We start from the raw sequence: 25,710 nt of genomic DNA, 5'->3' as shown, positions 1-25,710 counted from the left end.
TAAATTAGCTGCTAGTCCCAGCACAGAGGGCGGAGCTTCAAGAGCTAATGTCCTTTTTACCTCACACAGACATGCACTGAAAATTTCAAAAACTTTTAGCCTTTTATGTTCAAACCGAAGTCTGACAATGATGGAGAGACTCAAGAAGTGACAACATGTAGACAACATTTCTGAATGGTTAGTTGGTGAATTTATGTAGCTTATGTGCAGTTATCTTCTAGTCATTGATTAGCTTATTCTGTCTTAATAATCTATAAATCGCGTTCCTGGGGGCGGGGTTTATGTCAATTTTAGGAAGGAAGCTTGTGTAGTCTCTACCAGCCGTTTGTTGTAGTCCTTAAAAAGCAATTTCTTTAAAAGAAAATATCTCCCTTTGCTTTGCACTTTGAGCGTCATAACTTTGCAGATGTTGTTTATGCTCAAACAGCAACATTACACACTAACTAAAGTTAGAAAAGTGAAATCATATTCAACCACCCCTTTAAACTGGCATCCATAAAAGAAAGTTTGATATAGAGTAGGCCTGAATGCATCCAGACATCCAGTCACATTTTGACCCTGAGTATTTTGACATGATGGGTTTATGTCTAAATGTTTTTATTTTTTGGGTGGATGCAGAAAAAGTGGTTGTAGCTAAAAATAACACTACTCTCAGAAGCACAAAGAATGTCATTGTGATCAATACAAAAGAAATACAAAAGAAAAACATGTCTGCAAACTCTATAACTCTTAACGTGTATTACTGACATCCCTTTGTCCTCCCCTTCCTTCCTTCTCTACATCCTGCCTTCATACTTCCTATAGTCTGTTGTATGATTTAACATTCGTCTCTGGTGGCTCAGCAGATAACCAGAATTACATAACAAAAGTTCCAATGGCATTCATGTTAAAACAACAACAACAACAACAACTGCCAGAAAAACAAGCCAGTCTGAGAAGAAACATGAATAACGGGAAAATATAATGGTTATGTTTTTTTGTGGTTTTGAAGCTTAATCAACCAGGGACCAGTTGCATAGCATAGCCATTATAAGACTGTCTTAATAACTAGTCTGACCAACTAGCAGTTAGACAAGAGGTAATCAGTCATACTTTTCCAATTCAATTTAGACCATCCACGGTTTTATGTACCTGGCTTTAAAAAGTCAGGACCAGATTTGAAGAAGAAAAAATAGATGACTAACTTTTAAAACTAGTCTAAGCAGTTTATGCAACCGGCCACAGAACAAAAGTATTTTTCATGCAACTAAATGACGATTTATGACCACTGTGTAAACAACAGATTAACTAAGAATCATGTGGTAAGGGTGTTAACAGACACATTCTCTGTCCTGTGCTGCCCCCTGCTGTTATACTCCAACTGACAGCAACATTTCCATACCACCAATCTAAAGCAGCCTAATGAAAAAATAAGAATGACAGGTGACAGGTCCAATGAGCTTTCAGCATGGTTTGTATAATGCTATTAAATAATGGAATTAACATAAACAACATTGCATTTGTTTGTCTATGTAACTATAAACTTTACAAACTTTGTAAGTAAAGCTTTATTTATATAGTACCTTTTAAAAACAGTGTTTACAAAGTGCGGTACGGTTATCCGGACCACATGTGATGACCTACCCCAACCCCGCCCCTAAACCTACCCGTCACTGGGGTTACGACCAACCAAGAGCGGTTGTGGTCACGTGTGGTCTGGTGTGGTCCGGATGACGGTATAGTACCCAAAGTGCTTTACAGAGCAGAAATGCATTTGTGCATTCACAGAGAAGAAAAAAAAAAAAAAAACATGCATAGACAAATCATATAAAGAAAATAAAGAAAACAAAATAAATCAAGGAAAGGCCCTAGTGAACAAACGTGTTTTGAGATTGGCTACTTTTTAAAAGTGCATAGTGAGTCGATTTCTCGAAGGTTGTCAGGAAGAGGGTTCATTAGCTTGGAACAGAAATGACTAATGGCTGACTCGCCCATTTTTAGCTGTGTTTTTGGTACAACTAACAAGTTACTATTGGATGTTTGGAGCAATCTTGCTGGAGTATATTTCTGTCATGACAACTCTCTGAGAGATTGGCATGTCAATGGATGTGGCAATGTTAATGTATTTGGTCTTGGAGGAATAGATCTACTGTGCTGCTGCTGTACAGAGACTTGCTACTGACAATACATCCACAGACATGCTGCCGTGAGCACGTAATACATGCTGCTTCTGCTCATATAGCATAGCCTATACATGAAATAACCCCCGTAGCAGATCTATACAGGTGGAGCTGGGGAAGGTAGAGGGTTTCTGAAAGCACGCTGCAGACTGCTAACAGCAAACAATGCCACGTGTTTAATGGCAGCTGATGCCACAGCAACCAATCAGCTGCACTATGAAGATAACAATGTGATCGCTAGTAATGGCGAGTTCACACTGCACGATTTTCAAAGTAGTCGGGTCACTGTTCTATTCACACTGCACGACTATCTCGGGTAACATTCAGTTGCTGATGTGTTCACACTGCACGATGATGGATCGGTGACAGGAGGTTTCACACTGCATGACTTCTGGCTGGTCCGCAAACTACGTTTCACAACCAAACACAGACAAGAAGTGATAAGGAAATAACGCAAGATCACGCGTGCATGAGACCGGAGTTCTCGCGCGAGACTGAACTTTTTATTAAAAATTATAGCCTGCAAGAAGATTTGCGATCCTAATTGTCTGTGCGCTGATTTGCAGCGAAAAGGAGAAAAAAAACAGATTATGCAGGAGGAAACGGCTGGGGAGACGAGGAGAGCAAGGATTGTGTGTTCTGCAAAGAGAGTTGGGGGTAAATAAATAATTTGGCAATGTGCTGCTGTTGCTGCTGGTCAAGCAAATGTTTGTGCTTTGTTTCTGTTTGATATAATTGTAAATATATCTATTAAAATACTGATATTCTGGTCTATAACTCCTAACCGAACATCCCGCTGTCCTGTTTCTTGCTCTCTCATTGGCCGATGGTCATCGCCGATGCAGTTTTCAGTCAGAACACATTCACACAACAGGATTTTGAATCTCCAGATATTTAGCATGCCAAATATCTCACGGGTGTCTGCGACTCTCTCAGATCTGGTCTTTGATAATTCACACTGCGTGATTGTCACTCGCGTGAACAAGCACCGATTTGCCTATGATTTCGGGCATTTGTCGGCGATCGAAAATCGGGCCTAAAATCGTTCAGTGTGAACTCGGCATAACAAATTGAGTTAAGGACCTATCAGCCAGCACCATCTAGAATTTCATGACAGAACTTTGTATTTATTCAACAAATTAATAAGGTAGGCTATATTGGGGCAGTACAATGGAGACATTTAAAAACTAATAAGAGGATCTTGAATTCAATTCTGAATTATCCAGGCAGCCAGTTTCTCATTTTAGAGCGAGTTAGCATTCGCGAAGCTGCATTCTGAACTCTTTGTAAGTGTTTAATAGAGCTAGCTCTGGTAACCCAACAAAACCCTTTTCAAATTGTAACAACAACTTCAATCGGTCTCCAACAAAGGATGCTGTTGGATGCCTTGGCTGAACCTTTATGAAGAATAAACGTTTCATTATAAATCAATCAACTGAATACATGCTTACTGAGCTGGTGACATTTGTATTTGATTGTCTGTTATTACCCTTGATATTGTAATCACTATTATTACTGTTAATTAGTATCAAGGTGATGATACACAGGGCAACTTTTTGAGCAATGTTGCTGGGCAGTCTTGCCGAGCGCTTGTTGCTTGGGCGCTTTCCCATTGAATATGGGCAATACATTTCTATCTGGATACTTTAGATCGGTCGTGGGCCCTGTGTCTCATCTGGTTTCCCGTTGACGGCAACATTGCCCAGCAACATTGTTCAAAAAGTTGCCCTGTGTATCATCAGCTTTAGGCTATTTACATTCAAATGTATGGGCAGACTACACATCTAGAACAAGGAGGCTACATCAGGTATGCATCACAGCATCAGTTATTTAAAACAATGGCTAAACAGTTAACTACCCTCTGAAAAGCATTAAATAACTATTTAAATGTTGATATGCCTATATTATGCACAGTGATAGCTGGATAATGCATACATTATATCCAAAAGCATGGGAACACCCCCTTTTACACAAGGGGTTTGCTATTCCAGTAATTCCAGTGAAAACAAATCTTGATGACATTCTAGGGAATTTTGCACCATGACATTCTAGAGAATCAAGTACTACAAACATGCAACAGTTGGGAAAGACCCTATTTACTAATCCAGCATGACACACTGTCACACTAGCTCCCTACTGAAATGACTAAACTGTACTGTACAAAGAACAGGATAATTGAAAGTAGGCCTAGTGTGAAAGACTGTTTTTGCGCACAAAAAGTATTCTCGTCGCTTGATAAACTTAAGGTTGAGCCACTGTAGTCACTTGGACTATTTTAACGATGTCTTTACTAACTTTTCTGGGATGGCATATCGATTACCTAGGCAAGGACGAATAGAATGCGAATCGGGACGCAGCACCAGAGAAACACGTCATAACAAATGCCAGCAGATTAATCGTCTGTATGAGCTGTAGCATCTCCATGAGATTATGATTAAAACATTTTTTTTATTTTTATTAAATTAAGTGTATATATATACACACCCATAAAAATGACATGACCCACTTCTTCCAGCGAGATTCTGAAGTGTGCAAACGATGGACAGGGACAGTTTTCCTATCCCATGAGGCCACGGGAGAGGATTTATGAATGGCAGTGAAGTGACGTAACTGCCGCTGGTAGGTCAAATGATAATGATAACATGGCGAATAATACATCTGGATTATATTCATACTACTCAAGAGAGTTTGCGATTTTGGATGAAGTCCAGAGTCAGCCAGAGTCATGCACACTCTTGACAGCTATTGCCCACAACCCATTGCTGGACAAGAATTTGATTAGAACTACAAACACGAATTAAAAGTGTTAAAAAAACTACAAACATGTGGCGGATATGCGAGTCCGACGGTTACGTAGAGAGGTTTAAGATGTGATTCCAGAGTCACACATGTTCAAGTCACAAGTAACATCAGAATTTTTACTTTACAAATTACGGACATGGCCGATTCGCAAGGGATTAAGATCACAGACAACCTCTGCAATTATTACAAATGACTAGAGGTCACCAGGTAATACTTATCCTGTGCGAATAGGGCTTAAGTCGCAGTACACACAAACCAAGTCAAGTCAAGTCAGTGGTTCACTTCAAGCAAGTCAAGTAGAGTCCTGCTAAGGGTCAAGTCAAGTCGAAGTCAAGTTACAAAAGTAGAGTTTATATTGGCCTCAACCTTATTTATTTTTCCCCTCAGAAATGATTACCTTTCTTATACATTTATACCATAATAATAATATTCATATAATTTTTTCTAGCATGTCAAAATTTGGAATTTTATTGGTTTTATAATAAATGTCATATGTTTAACTTTGCTTATATATTTTTTTTATGGAATATCACCAGCAGACATTAACTTCCCCATTAAGAGCCAATATTTGACCCCTTCAATTGATTTCCAGACGCCAAATCACCGTCTTAATGAACGAGTCATAGAAGCATTCATTCAACTGATTCGTTCAAAATGGCAGATTCATTCTGGAACTAAGCAACTAGGTCACTGAATCACAAAAAACCCGGATTCGTTCAGATATGCATGCATCTTTGTTTACTGAACTGTTATATAAAATCATTATCACATTTGCAATCGTGCCAATATTCTGGAAATATTGTTTAATATCACATGTTATAAATATATAAATAACTCATAGCCTACTAGGGCAATTTTTCCACCACATCTTGAATTTTGGGTGCACTGTATTAATTCTGCTGGCATAGTTTGCCGCCCAAGTTTAAGCAGGGTCAGACGTTATCAGGGGGTTGGGCCCCCAACCCCCTGATAACGTCTGACCCTGCTTAAAGAGAAACATAAAACATGACTAAACATCATTAACAGTTTTCTATGTTGTTTTTCGTCATTGGAAAGAGCAACATATTTGGCATTAAATCACTATGATTTGAAAGAAACTATGGCAAATGTCTGTTAATTTATTCACGTTATACAAAACATAGCCTATGCCATCAATTATCATTTTAATATTGACAGCCTTAAGCTACATTTGAAAACATAATTTTGTATAAAGAGGCAGGCTGTTTTGACCACTAGTCTCTCTAGATTTAATGTTAGTCAAATTAACTATAACAAACAGGTTAAACAAGCCATAGCTTAGGCTTACTTTAGAGGTCAATGAAGTTCGAGGTTGTGATGGTCATGTCCGATATCCCTTGCCAGTTGTTATGCGTAGGCTACAGCAAATCTTCATTTATGAATGTGGTCAATATCGAGTGTTTATATCCAAAAGAAACGATGCTGAGATGTTTTTTGTATTTAGCGCGCTCACCGTGCTGTATGGTTTTTCTGTGCTTGTGCAGCGTCACGCAGTCGCGCAGAATCTGATGACTGGCGTCAATGGTTCCGTTGCTTTCATTTTGTTCATCAATTGATGTTGCGATGATTTATCTAAACATTTATATAAAGTCATTATCGAGTCATAGTTCAAGTCAAGTCAAGTCTCGAATCATTGGATCTCAAGTCAAAGTCAAGTCATTTTCTTATAGTCTCAAGTCCTTAAATTTGCGACTCGAGTCAGACTCAGTCAAGTCATGTGACTCGAGTCCCTCATCTCTGGTGATTACGAATCAGGGGTGCGTTTCCCGAAAGCATCGTTGGCCAACTATGGTCGCAAGTTCCGTCGTTACCAATAGAGTTCAATGGACATTGCGATGAACTCAACATTATGAAGCTGCAGACCATAGTTGGCCAACGATGCTTTCGGGAAACGCACCCCAGAATCTTTTTTCCCCCCAATGTTATCCACATTATATTTAATCTGCAACAGCATTGTGAACTTCTGTAAAATACATTTGGTCATTAATATTTAAATGCATCATTATGCAAATTGCAAACACGTGAGGAGAATTCTCATGAAAGACCCACAACTGGCAAATCAACGTGCTACATTTCTCTCCGAAACGGTAGGAAATTAAATTGAATGTGGAGGATTTTAACTGTGACAAGATGTTTTACAGGGCAGTTAAAACGGCGACAGGATGCATGTAAACTAAGCGGCAGAGCTGTTATGACGAAGTAGCCTAAAGCCTATGTCCCAATACACACTCAGAACAAAACAGTATATTGTAGGCATAGTAGCCTACTGTATAAGTAGGCGAAATGGGACGCAGCATTTGGAAAACACTGTTACCGGGACCAACAGGGGTTGTGTGTGTGTGTCCACTATGAGTTCAGACTTTTGTTGAATCATCAAAGTAGCCTACAACATTGTGGTGGTGAGGGTTAACATCTTTTAGCAGAATTAGCTATTTCAGTTTTCTTGATCAGATTGCAGAGTGTCACATTGATGTTGGAAAAGATTAACTTTGATCAGCAGTTCCCATGCCTAGGCTTCTGACTTCTCCTTGGTAGCCTATTTGGGGTCACTGATTGCTTTGAGAGGCGATACATCCAAACATAAAGTTTTGCATGTAGAATTCATGCTTATTACAATTTAGTAGTGATGTGACGTTCGGCACCGAAGCTTGTATCAAAAAAATAAAACGTCACACATTGAAGCAGTAGGCTTGTTTGAGATGCGCCTTGCCTCGCCTGAAATGTACACGAGAGTAGGCGGCTGCAGTGAGAGGAGGAGTGAAAAAAGCGCAGGCAAGCCGGACAGTTCTCTCTTCTCGCAGTGGATCTGACACCTGCGAGGTAAAAGACGGATATCGCGGGATTCACCGGATTCACGCTCGTTCACAGTGTTGCTAATAAACTGGATGGAATTGAAGTTCTGTTGCTTTTATATGAAAATAAATATAATGAACAAGACACCCAAAGAATTTAATTCCATTCCAAATACATGTTTATCAGTCTTTTTTCTTTAATACAGACATTTTTTTTTTAAATAAAAATGACATTGCATAACCCATAGAGATCGCACTGAGATAGTTTGGGAATATTACCACATAACGTATACACATAAAACATGATATCAGAGTTTTAAAATAAAACATTTTAAAAGAGAACAATACATCACGGTTGTTTAAACCAATGAACATCAAGCTGTGTCGTCAGCAAGTCGTTTCCCATCATGCTTTTGATCAGCGCAGTCAGTGGAGAGCAACTGCGCCCGACTGCAGAATCCGACACGTGCGCCTTGCGCTCGCGAGAGATTTTTGACATACGTCAGCATGACATCAGAGCAAGGCGGACCGCACTCGGACACATTTCTAACCGGCATGCATCTCGCGCTGATCACCGGTGATCGATTCTGTGCAGATTTTAGGCTTGTTCGACTTGAACCGGCGCTGCACAGACCGATCGGTTTATGACATCAAAGTACCGCGAGAGCAATTCAAAAGCATAAGGAGCCGTCTACTTTCTATTCGCTCTCGCGGTACTTTGATGTCATTCACCGATCGGTCTGTGCAGCGCCGGTTCAAGTCGAACAAGCCTTTTGCTCATCTCAAACAAGCCTATCGGAGCTTGATTCGTTTTGCCATAACCACGTGATCTGTGACGTCCAAAGCGTCAGGCTTGTTCGACTTGAACCGGCGCTGCACAGACCGATCGGTGAATGACATCAAAGTACCGCGAGAGCGAATAGAAAGTAGACGGCACCTATATGCTTTTGAATTGCTCTCGCGGTACTTTGATGTCATAAACCGATCGGTCTGTGCAGCGCCGGTTCAAGTCGAACAAGCCTAGCAACTGCGCTCGACTGCAGAATCCGACACCTCCGCCTAGCGCTCGCGAGAGATTTTTGACATACGTCAGCATGACATCAGAGCAAGGCGGACCGCACTCAGACACATTTCTAACCGGCATGCATCTCGCGCTGATCACCGGTGATCGGATTTGCGCAGATTTTGCTCATCTCAAACAAGCCTATTGTCATGAGATATATCGCCCAACCCTACTTCCACTTACTGATAAATGGCCACCTGTGTGTGTGGCTGACGTGCTTGCTGGAGGCCAAGGCTGATGTGCAGCTTTACTTGGAAATGTTTATTTCCCATATTCCAGTAAGTACTGTAGCTCTAGGTGAACCACAACATTGATATGTTAGATTGTTGGATGAAAGATTTACAGTATTATAATGATCTTTATCAATTCAAGTTTATCATTCATCATGATGAATATGAACCAATGAACCATATAGTTTGAGTGTAATGCTTCACTGAGAATGTTTACTTTGACATGCTGCCTGCATTAAAAAAAAAAAAAAAATGAGCAGCAGATTCATCAGGAAATAAATATAATTTTGTTTTGTTTAACCCTCTAAGCCTTTAAGAAAAAAAAAAAAAACATTCTTAGATCAGAAAATAGTGGTGTAAACAAGTCCAAATAAAGATCTGTTCCACACAATTTTGTCAAAACCATAAAGAGTTTAAAGAAAAAGTCATTACCAAGTGGAAGATCGAGATGATGATTGATGTTCCATGAAGGACATTTTATAAGAACTGATTTAAAAAAGATATTAGCTTATAGACATCCCACATACAGTAACATATGGTAATTTGGAATAATTAAAGGAATAGTTCAATAGCCAGAAATAAAAATGATATCATCTATCCTTTACTTGCCTTCAATCAGAACACAAAATAAGCTATTTTGAACAATATTTTAACAGGTTTTGTCCATACAATGAATGTCAATGGGGTCCAAAACAACATAATTGAATGGGGGGAAAAAGCCGCACTATACCCATGTACCCACTATGTTCCACAGAAAATACAGGTTTGGATGTAACATGAGGGTGAGTAAATTACAGAATTTGTATTTTTTTGTGAGATCTATCTCTTTATCTTAGTGCAAGATGTCAATATTAAATAAAGAGGTTTACAATTGAAGGATGGTAACTGAATAACGTCTCGGATACTAACGTAACCTCGGTTCCCTGAGATGAGGGAACGAGTGTTGCGTTGCGTAAGTAGCTTACGCTATGGGAAAACTCCTTTTCTCGAGAATATTGAAACCAAAATTTTTAAACGCAGTGCAGCTGCACAGCATACACAGATGAGCGGCGAGAGCGGTCATTGGCTGTGCTACGGCAACTGCATTAACCTATGACGGGGCGGCTCAGACGCGTAGTCCAATCAGGGAAATTCGCGTCCTGACACGTCAGAGCCCGCCAGGATGGGCGTGGCCCTGAGGCTATAAATTCAGCCCACCTGGCCGTCAAAGCTTATATTAGGTTAAATCGACTGAAGCGGTCCCCTGACCAAAGCACAAGCACGGCGAGTTACGCAATACTCGTTCGTTCCCTCATCTCAGGGAACCGAGGTTACGTTAGTAACCGAGACGTTCCCTTTCGAGAGGTCTCTCCTATTGCGTAAGTAGCTTACGCTATGGGAACCCCATTTGAAACGCCGTGCGTGCTTGACTTCGCTCTAATAAAGCCAGAGGCAAAGCCTGAAGCCCCTAAGAGTAAAGTATGAACCCCATAAGCCGGTCAGTGACGGGCTTCATAAGGGAAAAGGAAGGAGTGGGCCTAATAAGGGCCAAACCTAATAATGGTATATAAGTAACATATATGATGAATAATCTATGAACCAGGTTTATGTAAACAGGACCGGATAATATCAGGCCCACGTTTCATGGGGTATTGTGCTTACACATTTCATATTGAAAGTACTCTGGAATGCAGAGCAGGGACTTGTAGGTTATAAAACCTGATAAATGTGGACGGCGAAGCCCAGCCGGCCGCCGCATGGATATCTTCGATGGGTATTCCACTCGACCAAGCCCAAGACGAGGCCATACCTCTTGTGGAATGAGCCCTGATGCCTAAGGGGCAGTGCATGCCCTTAGACTCATAGGCCAGCGCTATAGCGTCAACTATCCATTGAGACGGCGAGACCTTTAGTGCGGCCACCAAAGCACACAAAGAGCTGTTCTGACTGTCTGAACGAGTCAGAGCGCTCTATATACACTCTGAGAGCCCTGACGGGACAGAGTAAATTTGCGTCTCCTTCGTCCTCTGGTGAGGAAAGAGCTGCTAGGGAAATAACCTGTGCTCTGAACGGAGTGGAGAGCACTTTAGGAATATACCCATGTCTCGGCTTAAGGACGACTCTGCAGTCATTAGGTCCAAACTCAAGACAGGACGCGCTCGAAGACAGCGCGTGTAAATCGCCCACTCTTTTAACGGAGGCGAGCGCCAGTAAAAGAGCGGTTTTGAGCGAGAGATGCTTCAGATCGGCAGACTGAAGCGGCTCGAACGGGGCGCCCTTTAGTGCTTCCAGGACCGTGGAGAGGTCCCAGATAGGCACAGAGGGAGGACGCGGAGGGTTTAACCTCCTTGCCCCTTTAAGGAAATGTACAATAAGGTCATTTCTTCCTAATGATTGCCCGGCCACAGGAGCGTGAGATGCTGCTATGGCCGCAACATATACTTTGAGCGTGGAGGGGGTGCGACCCGTGTCCAAACTCTCTTGTAAAAAGGCGAGTACACTTGGTATCTCGCAAGAGTGGGGGTTCAGGTTTCTAGCGGTGCACCAGCTAGAGAACACTTTCCATTTCTGAGCGTAGAGGCGCCTGGTTGAGGGCGCTCTTGCTTCAGTGATGGTTTTCAACACTCTATCCGGGAGGCACCCGGGTACCCGTTGAGGGGCCATACGTGGAGGGCCCATGAGTCGGGACGGGGATGCCAGATTGTCCCGTTCGCTTGCGTGAGGAGGTCTCTCCTCAGCGGAATCGGCCATGGGGCTGATTCCAGCAGCTGCATCAACTCGGAGAATCAAAGCTGGGTCTTCCAGAGAGGGGCTATAAGAAGTACTGCACATTTGCTCTCCCTGATCCGCTTGATGACCTGAGGTAGCATCGCGACCGGGGGAAAAGCATACAGCGGATGATTCGGCCATTCGTGGGCGAGTGCGTCCGTGTTCTTTGAAAAATATATTCTGCAATGAGCGTTGTCTTCGGAGGCGAAGAGGTCGACTTCTGCCTCGCCGAAGGTGCTCCAAATCAGCTGAACCATCAGAGGGTGGAGAGACCATTCCCCTAGGGAAACTTTGTCTCTGGATAACGTTGTCCGCACCCTGGTTCAGAATGCCTGGCACGTGCGCTGCCCTCAGGGAGCGCAGGTTGTGCTGAGCCCATAGAATGAGACTCTTGGCCATGGCGTGCAAGGTGCTCAACCTGAGGCCGCCCTGGCGATTTATGTAAGAGACCACTGCCATGTTGTCTGTCCGGACCAGGACATGGTCTCCCTTTAGGTGTGGGAGAAAGGCTGAGAAAGTGATAAAGCGACCACTCTCATCTCCAGACAGTTTATGTGTAGGCTCTTCTCTGGGCTTGACCACACGCCAGAGGCGGGCCTGCCCTCGTAGAGGGCTCCCCAACCTAGGTTGGAGGCATCTGTCGTGATCACCTTTCTCCTTGAAATCACCTCTAAACTCACGCCAGACTGGTACCAGTCGATAGCCTTCCAGGGAGTCAGGGCTTTGATGCAGCCGTGATTCACTCTGATCAGTAAGTGGCCGGAGCGCCACGCGTGAGCTGGGACACGGCTCTTTAGCCAGCGTTGGAGAGGGCGCATGTGCAGCAGTCCAAGCTGGAACACTGCTGTTGCTGAGGCCATGAGACCCAGCATCCTCTGGAATCTTTTGAGGGGGGCGCGGGCGCCCGCTCTGAAAGATGCCGCTAGGCGCCGAATAGAGAGCGTGCGCTCCACAGAGAGGCGCGCTCTCATTTGCATAGAGTCTATTACTATACCCAGAAAGGAGATATTCTGTCTGGGGGATAGTGCGCTCTTGGAAAAGTTGATCTTTAGACCCAGACATTCTAAATGGCTGAGGATCCAAGATCTGTGAGTTATTAATTGTGCCTCTGATTGTGCTATAACCAGCCAATCGTCGAGGTAGTTCAGTATCCGCACACCCCGCTGTCTCAGGGGGGAGAGTGCTGCATCCATACACTTCGTGAATGTACGGGGGGCCAACGATAGGCCGAACGGTAGTACCATGTACTGGTAAGCTTGTCCCTCGAAAGCGAATCTCAGAAATGGCCTGTGATGAGGCGATATTTGGATATGAAAATAGGCGTCTTTCAGATCCAGTGAGAAAAACCAATCCCCCGGGCGAATTTGCGCGAGGATATGTTTGGTCGTCAGCATTCTGAATGGGCGCTCGCTCAGCGCTTTGTTCAAGTGTCTGAGATCTAGGATCGGTCGGAGACCGCCATCTCTTTTCGGGATGAGGAAATAGCGACTGTAAAAACCTGACTCGCTCTGTGAGGGGTAAACTGTTTCAACAGCACCCTTCTCCAACAGTTTGAGCACCTCGGTGCGGGGAACGTGCGAAACCCCTTCTCTCACTCTCGTCTCGACCACGGCTGAGAAGCGCGGCGGTCTGCGAGCAAACTGTAGCGAGTAGCCGTGTTTTATTATGTTCAACACCCACTTTGATATGACGGGGATAGCTTCCCAGGCTTTGGCCCGTACAGCTAGGGGTTGAATGAAGGCTGGGGGCGGGCCGCTGTGAGATAGGGACCCGGCCGTCAAGCCGCTTTGAGCTATTAATGCCGTGTGAACAACGCTCATGAGCGGGGGCGCGCGCTGCACAGCGGGCGTGCTCATAATCGCATTTCCAGCATGAGTTAGAGAAGAAACTGATGCAGGAACGGTTTTCATGTCTAGAGGTGCGCACTGAAGAGCAGACACGCGATCTACATTCATTGTTTCCCCCGCGCTGGTCAGGGGGAGGGAGAGCGCCGATTTGACAGCGTTTATGTGTAGGGCTACGTGTTGTAAAGCAGGCACGCTCGCTACTTTTATTAAACTTCCCGCTTGAGCTGGGGAAATGTTTATGGCAGTGTGAACAGTGCTTGTGTGCAGTGGTGCGTATATGACAGTAGACACGCGCGCTACATTTATGCAACTTCCAGCATGGGCTGGGGAAATGCTTGGGACTGTGGGAACAGTGCTTATGTGTAGGGGTGCAGACATTGTGGTGGGCACGTGACCTACTTGTGACACAGACAGAAAAGGGCTCTTTTCGTGCTTTGTGTGTGTCGCCATTAAAACGGCGTTTGTTTGCAGGTGAGCGTGTTTTGTAATCGGCCCATTGACTGCAATCTGGGCATTTCCAGCCGCTTGTGAGGAGGGGACTGGAGAATGTTTGATAAACTTTAGGGAGATCGGTCTGGCCTCGGCGGGACTCAAACTCTCCCTTTTTCTTCTTCCCGTGGCTAGGAAGTCTTGCGAGGCTCGGGGTCCAACGCAATCTTAGGTCGGGGTCCCCGCCTCTCGGGGAACTGTCGGCGCGTGGCGGAGCGAGAGCGGTGGCAGGCTTCAGCCGCTGGCCGGGGCTGAGTGACCGTTGGTGCCGCTTTCATATGTGGAGGCAGTGGCGCCTTCTTCTGGCGGTTCGAGGCGGAGCCAGAGCGTTTAGGCAGAAAATGGCGCATAGCCTGCGACGCCTTCTGAGCTTCGGTGAAGCGCTCGGCAAACCCTTTAACAGCTGGACCAAACAGCCCACTCGGGGAGATAGGCGTGTCGAGAAAAGCTGCCTTATCTGCATCCTTCATGTCCGTGAGCGTGAGCCACAGGTGCCGCTCGAGAACAGTCAGGTTCGCCATGCTGCGGCCGATGGACTGGGCTGTTGATTTCGTGGCTCGCAGGGCCAGGTCAGTGGCGCTGCGTAGGTCCTTAAAAGCCTCCGGTTCAGGTCCAGACTCGTCCATAAAATGGAGAAGCTTGGCTTGAAACACTTGACAGCCATAGTGTGAAGCGACGATGCAGCTTGGCTGGCGGCGGCGTATGCGCGACCGGCGAGAGCTGAAGTAGTGCGGCAGGGCTTCGACGGATGAGAAGCTTTGGCTTTCCATCCGGCAGCAGTGGGCGGGCAGAGGTGGGAGGCCACCGCCTCTTCGAGGGGAGGATTCGCCTCGTATCCTTTATCCTTCGCGCCGTCCACGGAGGAGAGCGTCAGGGAAAAGGAATGTTTCAGGCGAGCTGATTGTGGCGCTTTCCACGACTTGGAGTGAGTTCGTCGTGCACCTCCGGGAAAAATGGGGCGGGTCTCTGCTGAGGGGCCTGCCGGCGCCCCTGCAGGAACCACTCATCTAACCTGCTGCGTGCAGGCTCTTGCGGGGAAGACCAATCGATACAGAGGTCTTCGACGGCCTTGGAGAGAACACGGATGGTCTCAGAGTCCAAGTTCGCCCTTGTGCTGGCTTGGGTCGATGGCACGGGGGCTGAAGTGGAGCCCGTCCAGTCGTCAGATGCAGCAAGAGAAAGGCTGTCAGCTTTGTCCTCCTCGTCGTCCGATGCTCCGAAGGAGACGAGACCTGCCGCTCGCAAAGAGGGCAAAGGGCGAGAGAGAGCGGAAGTGGAAGGACCATCCTCGGTGAAGACGGCAAGGCAAGACCGCAGAGTGGGGAGATCCATCTGGTCGCACTCAGGGCAGCCGCCCTTGGCGAGTGCCACTTCTGCGTGGTCCCGGCCCAGGCAGGAAGCGCAGAGGATGTGGCGATCTCCACCGAGGAGAGGGCCTCTGCATGAGGCGCAGTTGGTGTGAGGCATTTGAAACAACGCCCGCTTGAAATTGCTCTTTTAGAAAGTGTCGCAGCAGCGAACACAGCAAAAAGGATACGGTGCGCTGGATTGCACAGCAGAACAGCGGGCTGAAGGCGGCGAAGGAAGCCGGCGTCCTCAGATCTGCGAAGCAGGGGCGTGTTCCGCTGAGTTGCTCGTCGACGGCGGCGAAAGGCTTGTAATCCGGAGAATCAGCGAAGTGGAAGTTCGCTGAAGGAGATTAAATCTAAGCTTTGACGGCCCGGTGGGCTGAATTTATAGCCTCTGGCCACGCCCATCCTGGCGGGCTCTGACGTGTCAGGGCGCGAATTGCCCTGATTGGACTACGCGTCTGAGCCGCCCTGTCATAGGTTCATGCAGTTGCCACAGCACAGCCAATGACCGCTCTCGCCGCTCATCTGTGTATGCTGTGCAGCTGCACTGCGTTTAAAAATGTTGGCTTCAATATTCTCGAGAAAAGGAGTTTTCCCATAGCGTAAGCTACTTACGCAATAGGAAAGACCTCTCGAAAGGGAACTGTGGAACGTTCTCAAAACAACACGTTTTGCCTCGACAAAGCTTTCTTTGAATACAGTGACACTCTGTTTATAGCATGCAGAACATAATTTGTACTATATACTGTGTAATGTCATGACCCAAACATCATCATTCCAGTCACCATACTCAGTGATGACCACCAGGAAGGGCTGTAATGTTCTGATTAGGAAGTGAACAATAATGAAATATGTTTTGTAATTGCACATGTGTGTGCACTGCATTAGCTGTAGTGGGTATTTTACAGACTTCTTGTTGATTGTATGTATTATAATTATAAAAATGTAAACAAACAGATCATAAATTCAAAAGATTTTTATTTTAATAATGTATTTGAAAGTTTGCAAAATACTCTTACTCATTTTTCATGATGTAATCAGCGGTAAAATAACCTAAAATATAAAAACGTCATACATCCAGGTAAAACAGCGAAAAAGCTCATAGAAAAATAAAGACTAAACTGGCAAGATCATTGGCATTTGAAAAATCTATGAGTAACTTTAAGTAACATATTATATATTTGTAAACACATCAGGTAGTAACATGGTGGCTTAGTAAACAAAGTGGCACATATACATTCAGGTCAGTGCTGTGGTTCATTCAGGTCCACATGTCTGTTCCACAAGATTATTGGTCCTAATATCTATCACTTTAAATGCACTAGACGGTAAACTCTGAAAGGGCGTTGAAGTCTCACTCCTCATCTTTATTTATCTGATTAGTGAGCTTTTAGTGCAGTGTAGAACTGCTGAATGGTAATGCAGCATAGCAGGTCATAGAGAGCATCACTTGAAAATAGGGCTGAGGATTGTGGGCATGGTCTCGTTGACCTTCAGCTTGTACAAAGTATAAAGGGCATCCTTCTTGCTGGTCTTTTTTATGCAGCTGTGGGGACAGAAATGGGTTTTAGATTCAATCAATGAAGAATAAACCTATGAAAGAATGGTATGCGCATCTATTTATGTATTCACTATTTGCTACTCACATCTTCTTTAATATCCATGATGAAAGACAGAGGATGATGACTCCAGCAATGCCAATAACAACCAGGCCAACCAGACTGAGATTATTCCATGTTGTTCCATTTATGTATTGAGTGTCCTTCTCTTCTGATAGTGGCAGTAAGAAAAAACATATGATCAAAACTAACTTAGTCGTGTAAAATGCAACAGACTATTTACAACCTAAGGATCATTTCTACTGCCTTTACATCTTAGGGCCTACATTTGCTTTATTAATCATACATATTTTCAAAAGCTTAAAAGAGCACATTAAATCGAGACACAATAACTGTCTTTAAATAATCACAAACAAACTTCAATTATGAATATTTAAAAAAACAAAAAACAGAAATGACAGATTTGACATCATTTGTCCCAGATTTGCTTGATTACTTCTCAGCATAATATGCATAAAACTCCTAAATCAATTAGTCTAACCTGTACACTGTGTTTGGCTCCAGTCACTCCAGAATCCTCCATCAGCGCAGTACATGTTCACCTTTGACCTGACTTGAAAACAAGTTTTCTTACTCTCTGCTTCTCTCTGGATGTCATAAGATGTGTCCAGAACAAAATTTTCCATAACCTTCCTTTGCTGAAGGGGAAATAAAGATAACATGAGCTTTGCCAGGCTGGATTCCTGTTTTTTTTTCTTCTTCTTTTGTTTGCTTTGGCACACAACCTAAACAAATCTTGGTTTAATGCTATGACAAGATTCAGAATAAAATGCAGTTGAATGGCAGTTGTTCATGTCGACAAGTGTTGTTTACATATTATTGGATGTTACAAAACAATAAAACCACTTTGAGAGAATTATCAGCAGTGTTCCCCCTTTCTGTTCCTGAAGGCATTTTAGATGTATCACTTATCAAATATATCTGATTCTTATCAGCTCAATACTATTCTGTAATATCAATCACCGGTGTAAATGTGAGACACCTAAAATATGTACCAACAAGCACAAAAACTTGTTTATGTAAACATGTGTTTATGAATAGAACCGAGAATTTTAATCATCAAATGACTCTGAGAAGTAGTCTGGCTATCACCAGACCAAGCTCAATCTTTTAAGATTGAACATTAGTCTGGGGAGTCTGCTCTGTATTTTCTACTGCACAAGAGGCGTGACAAACAGGCATAGTTCAAATGACTCTGTACGCAGGATAGTCCTTCAACCAATCAGACCAACGATCCGGGTGACGTACTTTGCAGAGCGACGCGAAAACTCCAGGCAGGAAACGTGTCAACAAACGTGTTGGTTTGTAGCATTGATCAGCGGTTTGCAGAGGCAGCAATGGCATCGAGCGATTTTTGCAGGTTGTGCAAAAAAAACATGAAAGTGAGTGGTATTTACACCCACTCGAGCGATTTGTTTGCTAAACTAAAGAAGCCATTGAGCATCGTCGAGAGGTTAAAAGGAATTGGATTGGCGGTCGTGCGAGAGCCAATAGCGCGCCAGGTGGATAAGCCAGTTTGTGATTGGTCCCTGCAGATTTGTGATTGGTCCCTGCAGATTTGTAACAGAAGCAGGACAGAAAAATGTACAGGTTTCCAGCCTGAGCTGCAAGGCGTAATCAAATCGCCGGCAGATTGGGCTGGGTTTACCCAGTCTAGCTGAGAAGAAGAAAACAAGATAGAATGATTGGAATACCTGCTGTTCTTTGTCATTTGCCATTAGAGTGCTTCTCTCGATCTCATATTCCAAGCAGTGTTCTGGCACCAGACCGCTAGGTGGCGACCAATCTAACTTCAACAGTCCATCAATCTCTGAGATGTGCACAGAGGATACCACTGCTGGTTTTACTGCAGAGAGAAAGAAAGAGAGAAGCAACTGAGGAATATGTTCTTTAATGCACTTTACTGTTGAGTCAGATCAGGTGCTCATTCTATATGTGTCCCTAGTTAGCTAAATTTGCAATATATACACTCATACTGAGATTTTTTTCTGTCAGGTATAAAACAGTGTGTATTTACCATGGTTTTGGACCTCAATAGAGAAGTAGGCTGGTCTCAGACTTCCTGCTGGAGAGGATCCATTTACACACATATTAAACTTGGAGAACTCTAAGAGTGATTCTCGAGGGATCCTGCATCCTTTCCGAATCTCAGATAATTTGATGTATTCTGGACATTCCTGTGTTTTATCCATTTCCCTGTGCCTGGAAAAACAGATACACACATACTCGTCATTGAAAAATGGAAATGTTTTACTTTGACATTTTTCGCGTACAGGTGCAACGTTGTCAAAACAATCCCCGTTCACACGGATCTGCGACAACGGCTAAAAACGTTGTATTACGCATGCCAGGCCAGTAGTTGGCAGGGTTACTTTACTATGCACCTATAGAGTTCAACACCTCCTGCCCACTTTTTTTTCTCCTGCCCACTTTTTCAGTAGTGCTGGTTGCGAAAGTATTTTTTCCATTCATTTTTCCCATAGGGATTTTAAAAAGCCTTCGTTAAAGAGTTATAAGACATGAGCCGAGCCAAGCCAATCAGCTACGAGGTGAATCATAACATTACAAACTTTGTTTTGAAGCAAAAAAGTATTTGAAAATCAGACAAAATGACAAAGGTACAAGACTGTGAACTTAACGGTTTTAGTGAGGGAAAGAACTAACCCATGAAGCATTGCGAAAAGCATAATCGAAATAAAAATGGAGAAATATAAAACAACTCATTTACAAAATGTTGATCATATATATATATATATATATATAAAATAATATATTCTGTTTATTGCAAAATATGCATATATATCTTATCATCTCGATTGCATCATTTGCAGTGCTTCATAGGTGGAGCTAAAGAGCTATTTTGGCACATGTCACTTTTTTCAATACTGATTTGTCTGTACAGTATCAACTACAATGTAGTTTTTAACTGGGAATTCTGCTGTAAAATATGATTATTTAAAAAATAAGCTGAAATAAAGCAGGCCGACGGCTTCAACAGAAGCAAATATACCATGGATTAACAACCTTGTAGCTCATTGTGGGTCTGTCTTTAAAAATAATCTGAAAATCTGTTTCCCTATGCAGAAAATGAATGATGAAAATGCATACCCGTCTGTTTAACTAGATTGAACACGTAATACGCATGCGCATGACGTCACCTTTTTCACAAACTTGCACTTTGAAACCCGTTTTCTGGCCTCCAGAATGCCAATGTTGTGTAAATGAATGACCAAAACGTATAAAAAGTTTCCAGTTTTTAAATGAAAACGGTGTCATGTAAATGGCCCCTCAGAGTATGAACATTTATAAATGGTATAAATGGTATTTTGGCATCAAATTGAAGATTCTGTTGTATTACAACCTGTTACACAAGTTCACAGAAATAACAAAACAGTCCTGTCTTGACCTGTTGTGCAGTGTAATGTGCTTAGATCCTAGAGGTTAATCCATGACCACAACCAAATTAGTTTATGTTGAACTTTGCCAAATTCAAATGTGAGTATAGCATGGCACTTCATTTGGTCTTCTATGGAACAGATACAACAGCAGAAGCTTTTGTATTAGAACACCGAAGGCTATAAGTTATCTCAAATACAAGTAATTCCAAGCAAAATGACTTGTGCTTCAACCTGTCCTCACCTCTCCCTGCGGCACAGTGCAACAACCCTTACTGCAGCTGTGAAACTGGGATATATTAATGGTTTAATGTAAGCAACATTCCCACAGGAGTGCTCACCAGTAATAGAGGTAGTGCTGTGAATTTGGAGGCTGGACAGGTCCTGAATCCCAGGTGCATTCCATGTACTCCTTCCCATAGTAGACACAATGAAAGTCTCTTATTTTTGACCCTGCCACACCTGGGACAAAACCACAGTTGAGAACATGTTTAGGTAAAGGAGAACAATCAAAATAGAAAGCAAGGCCACATCTCAGGTGAATTGCTGGTGGCACTGCTGTAAGGTGATGCAGCATGAATATAATATAAAAATAGATTGAGCCATTTCAAATAAGACACAAAGGCAATTTAAATAACATAATTTTTTTTTACATTTATTTGTAACAACGAATGCTCCAATCAGATTTTGCATTTTAAGGACTCCTACTTATCCTTAGGAATACTCACTTGTGATTGGAATTCACTCATGTCATTTTATTGAATATTATTATATGCTATTATAACAGTATGGATAACTTTTGAATGACAATTCTGCTTAGAAATGAATAATGAACCATGATTTCCTCAAACTCAATCAATTATATTTAAGGTATAACATAATCTGAAAGACAGGTTTTTTTTTTTTTTTTTACCAATTCCTTGGAAAGACTCAAATCTAAATGGTGCAACAACTGTCTCACTCCTCAAAAGCATTTGGTCTTGTAAACAAGACATAAGTAGTAGATTCCAGATGGGTTAGACTAGGAATCTTTTTTTTTTTTTTTTTTTGCTAATGCAATAAAGTTTAGATTAACAAGGCTGCATGGGAACATAGAAGTGGAAAACATTCACATGCATTAGTTTTAGATGGTTACAATTTCGTGTAATTATTTATGTTTCAACTGTAAATGTATACCGGTACGTCAAAAAGCCTGAAGAATTACGCCAACACAAAGAAGCCAACGTATAAACATGATTTGTTGATTATTCCTGTGGAGTCTGTCTGACTGACCTTTTCTATTCCTGTGAATAATAATTTTGCAAGCGAAAGTGTCAATATCAGGGATTGCAGAGATAAAATGAATAGTAACTCGACTGGTCATGTGATCTCAAGCGCAACGAGGCAACTCGCTACATATCAAATAAAGCTGCTTTTATATACAGGAGTCTTAATGAGATATTTTTAACACATTTTTCAAAATACCATTTTTAGAGGTACAATTATTTTAATAAATTACTGAGTGCATAATTTAAAGAAGCTACAAAGCAATATAAGGATTATGATAAGTTTTCAGTTCGATTCTCTGCGAGAACAATAAAGGGTGTTAGCTGGTCTTTGCTCTTGTTCGCTTCATTGAGCTAGAATCTTTTTTTAAACCTTTACCTGTAGGTTCAGGTGTGAACACCCTCTCTATCTCCTCCCCTTGGACCTCTGTCCCATTGGTGCAGGCACACTTTAACACAGTGAGCATTCTCACCGTGACTGGTTTCTCAAGGTCAAACTGGGCAGCATAAGTCAGCTTGACGGTTCGAACACTCTGTACAGCACAAAAAGAGGGCAGTTTTGAGTCACAAATAAAATATTTAAGGATGTTGTACAACAAATATGTCTCTCCTGAATAAGTATATAGCCCGCAGGGAGAGTGGTTACATTAAATAAAAAAAAGATTTTTGGCTCTGACATGAAGGAGTTTCAGACTGAATTTTCAAGAGTTCCATGGAACACGGAACTAGTTTACGAAATGGACCTTTACGTTCACTGAAACGCAATTTATGAAATGAGACTTGGTTTTGAAACCAGCCTTGCCCTTATTATTTTTTTAGATTAAAGGTCTAAATGCAATTTACAAATTGAGTTTGCTTTCAAAACAAAGTTTTGTCAGTTGTGGGTATTTGGACAGGCCCAATGATACAGTGGATAACAAGTATAAAAGGCTGAGAAAGAAACATAGACTTGATTGAAATGGCTGATATTATGTCACAATAATGATGAAATAGAGCAGTTTTCTACAGCAGGACTGAGCACATCTTTAGTAAAACAGTCACAAAACTATCAGGGCAACATTTTCACGGAAATGCAAAAAAATATATACAAATTATATATATTTCAAAACATTTATAAATGACAAGTGAAGCATGCATGAAGTGTGAAATACACTTGTGCTCGCAAGGTCCGAGAAGTAAATATTTACTTGCTAAAAGGAAAATAAACGAGTGTGTTCTGCTGATTCTCAAGGATTCTTACCCTCCATCGTTCCTCGTAGGTGTCATAGTATCGGAGTTGATATCGTTCTGTGCAACCTGTAAGGTTCTGAAGGCTGGCTGGTCGAGTCCAGTGAATACTGAGGTAACCCAGGAAGCCAGGGTCTGCTATCTCAATATTGGCAGGTGGATCCACTGTGGAAAATGTATACTGTATGTCTATGAACAATGTTGTTTCCCTTTTATAACACTTGGCTTGAAGACAGACCAAGCACCTGCAGCAAACATCCACAGTAGTTGTAATTCTGAACTCAAGAGGAGTGAATCGCATGAGTCAAACTGTTTTGTGTGCATGCCATGAGGTCAAACAGTTGTGAAATCCAGTGAATTCAGCCTATTTATCAGTGATCTGCGACACAAAGTCATGCTGAAACTCCTATCTGCCCAGTCATAAAGTTAGGCAATCAAGGAATGGATGTCAGAGGAAACATGAACAATATAACATTATGTTGAAGACGATTTGACTGCATTTGAGAAATATCAAATAAGTGAACTATTTGCTTAGTACTAGTTTACCTACTAAAGCTTTGATAAATGTTATGTTCATACAAGTACTGACTGTCTTGTATTTGATCTGACTCAAGAGAAGAAGCCGAAGTCTGGAATTGTGCCCATTTGTTTAATTGTTTCAATGGAATCAACCAGGAAACTTACCCGTCTCTCCACAGGCCACGACCTCTGATGTGGAGACGGGGTCCTGAGTCAGCAAAAGCAGAGTAAATGCAGAGAGCCATGCAGGAACCTTATTCACCACCAACATGTTCTTTATCTGTGTCTAGAGAGGGATAAAGCATCAAACATGTACAGCAGTTATCTCTCTTCACATTTGTTTGAACAACTTTTCAAGATGATGGAATGTTTCTGTGAGCTAAATACTGATAAAACAGTGCATTGTTTTTAAAAAGGGAAGAGTTTAAATCACCCACAGGCAGCTATCTTTCCCCCCCATGCGGTTTGAAAATGAGTAAAAGTTCACACACGTTAAATGCTCAGGCATAAGGTGTGGCCCCTGTGTTTGTTACAGCCAGATGAGCTAATAGTCTGCTCAATTATATCAGCTATGGCATCTTAACCCTAAAACAGCTGTTCTGCATCACAGTGTATTAGTTCTCAGCCTTAAATTGAGTTCACACAAAAATGAAAATTCTGTCATCGTTTACACACCCTCGTGATGTTCCAAACCTGTATGACTTTCTTTCTTCAGCAAAACATAAAAGAAGATATTTTGAAAAATGTTGGTAACTAATACATTGACTTTCAGTGTATGGACAGAAAAATACAGTTTTTCAAATAATCTTCTTTAATGTTGCACAAAAGAAGAAAAAAAAAAGTCATATTTGACTCATAATGATTGCAGGTTGTTTTTGGGTGAACTACCCCCTTAACATTCGCAAATATGATTTTATATATAAATATAGGCTATTGTATTAATAGAAGGGAAAGCAAATTATAAACCATATTAATTCAGCATATAAATGGAACATACATCAAAAATGTATTATGTTGATATGTAGTTAGAAACATCTTGATGTTATGTAAACATACATTTTTTTAATTTATTTTTTATATTAAAATAGGCAGATATTACAATATTATATCAAATATTATATAATAATTTCTTTATATGTTCAAAATGAAAAAATGTTCACAATTTTAAACAATAATGATCAGAGAACTAGAGTAAAAATACAATTGTGTCATAGTAATATGTTCTGTTACTCTGTATTCTTTTTAGGAGCTGGTTTTTGAATATATAGATATATACATTAAATATAATACATATTTGCATCAATGTGTTAAAATAAAGGCTGCTATTTTGGTTTGAACTAAAATATTTTGGCTACTATAAATGTAGATATCTGCACACTCAAAAACAATTATATTATAGAGTGAATTCAGATAAATGTGTCCACTTTATAGTTAAACTAAATGCAGCCTATTTAAATAAAGTAGATCTGAAAAGGTGCTGAGAAGTGGAAAGTCAAAATATCCATAGGCTACGACGAACAAAAAGCTACTACAGTACAAAATATTAGAAGAAACAAATATACTCACTGTCACTGTCCTGTGAGAGAAACTCCTGATGGTATAAGCTCATTTAGTTGCCTTAAGATGGACTGAATGAAATCATCTCATGGTTCTTAAATGTTGTAGGAACAGCGCTCTCTAGTGTGACTCATTGTGCGTCTGCGCGCGCGTGTAGAATCACACGGTTATTTACAGACTGTCTAGTTGTATAGTTACCGTTTTTTGTTTTTTCTTGAACAGCATACATGCCACAATTTTTACAGCATTACAATTGATACCGGTAAAAGTTAACTAAATGCTTGTGGTTTTGTCATTTGGTAAACAGTTCGTAGGCTAGCCTATGGTGAATGATTTGAAACAAAGGGTTATTGTTGCTGCAGATCCGTTCACACAGAGCAGTTGTGTTGTTCGGGCTTTCCGCTGGTTTGTTGCCCAGTTAATCACCCTAGTTAATGCTTTTGTGCTGAATATGAGCGTGGAGCAGCTTTAGCTCTCAGAAGCACAGACATTTATTTTCCTAAGTTAAAATGATAAATGTGTCCTCTGGGCTTTATGCTGATTGAAAACAGCATGTTTGCAAGTAGTTACCATTGATGAGAAATATCAGAAAAATGTGCAAAATAAATCAAATGAGATAATCAGATGC

At 42.0% G+C, this 25,710-nt stretch overlaps 1 protein-coding gene across 1 annotated transcript; it reads right to left on the bottom strand.

Moving 5' to 3' along the window:
• Nucleotides 1-16,461: 16,461 nt before the first annotated feature.
• il13ra2 (interleukin 13 receptor, alpha 2) lies at nucleotides 16,462-25,328 on the bottom strand. The gene is made up of 10 exons (XM_084413264.1): nucleotides 25,092-25,328; nucleotides 23,691-23,811; nucleotides 23,020-23,171; nucleotides 22,159-22,312; nucleotides 20,856-20,976; nucleotides 19,137-19,321; nucleotides 18,814-18,965; nucleotides 17,601-17,757; nucleotides 17,147-17,270; nucleotides 16,462-17,046 (listed from the first exon to the last, which is right to left on the bottom strand). The coding sequence occupies exons 2-10, from the start codon at nucleotides 23,794-23,796 to the stop codon at nucleotides 16,947-16,949; spliced, it is 1,251 nt and encodes a 416-aa protein (XP_084269390.1). The 5' UTR covers nucleotides 23,797-23,811; nucleotides 25,092-25,328; the 3' UTR covers nucleotides 16,462-16,946.
• Nucleotides 25,329-25,710: the final 382 nt, after the last annotated feature.

This window comes from Rutilus rutilus, assembly GCF_951802725.1.
Source record: "Rutilus rutilus genome assembly, chromosome: 7".
Lineage (NCBI taxonomy): Eukaryota > Metazoa > Chordata > Actinopteri > Cypriniformes > Leuciscidae > Rutilus > Rutilus rutilus.
Note: the sequence above shows the minus strand (reverse complement) of the source record. Positions and strands in the feature narration are given on the sequence as shown.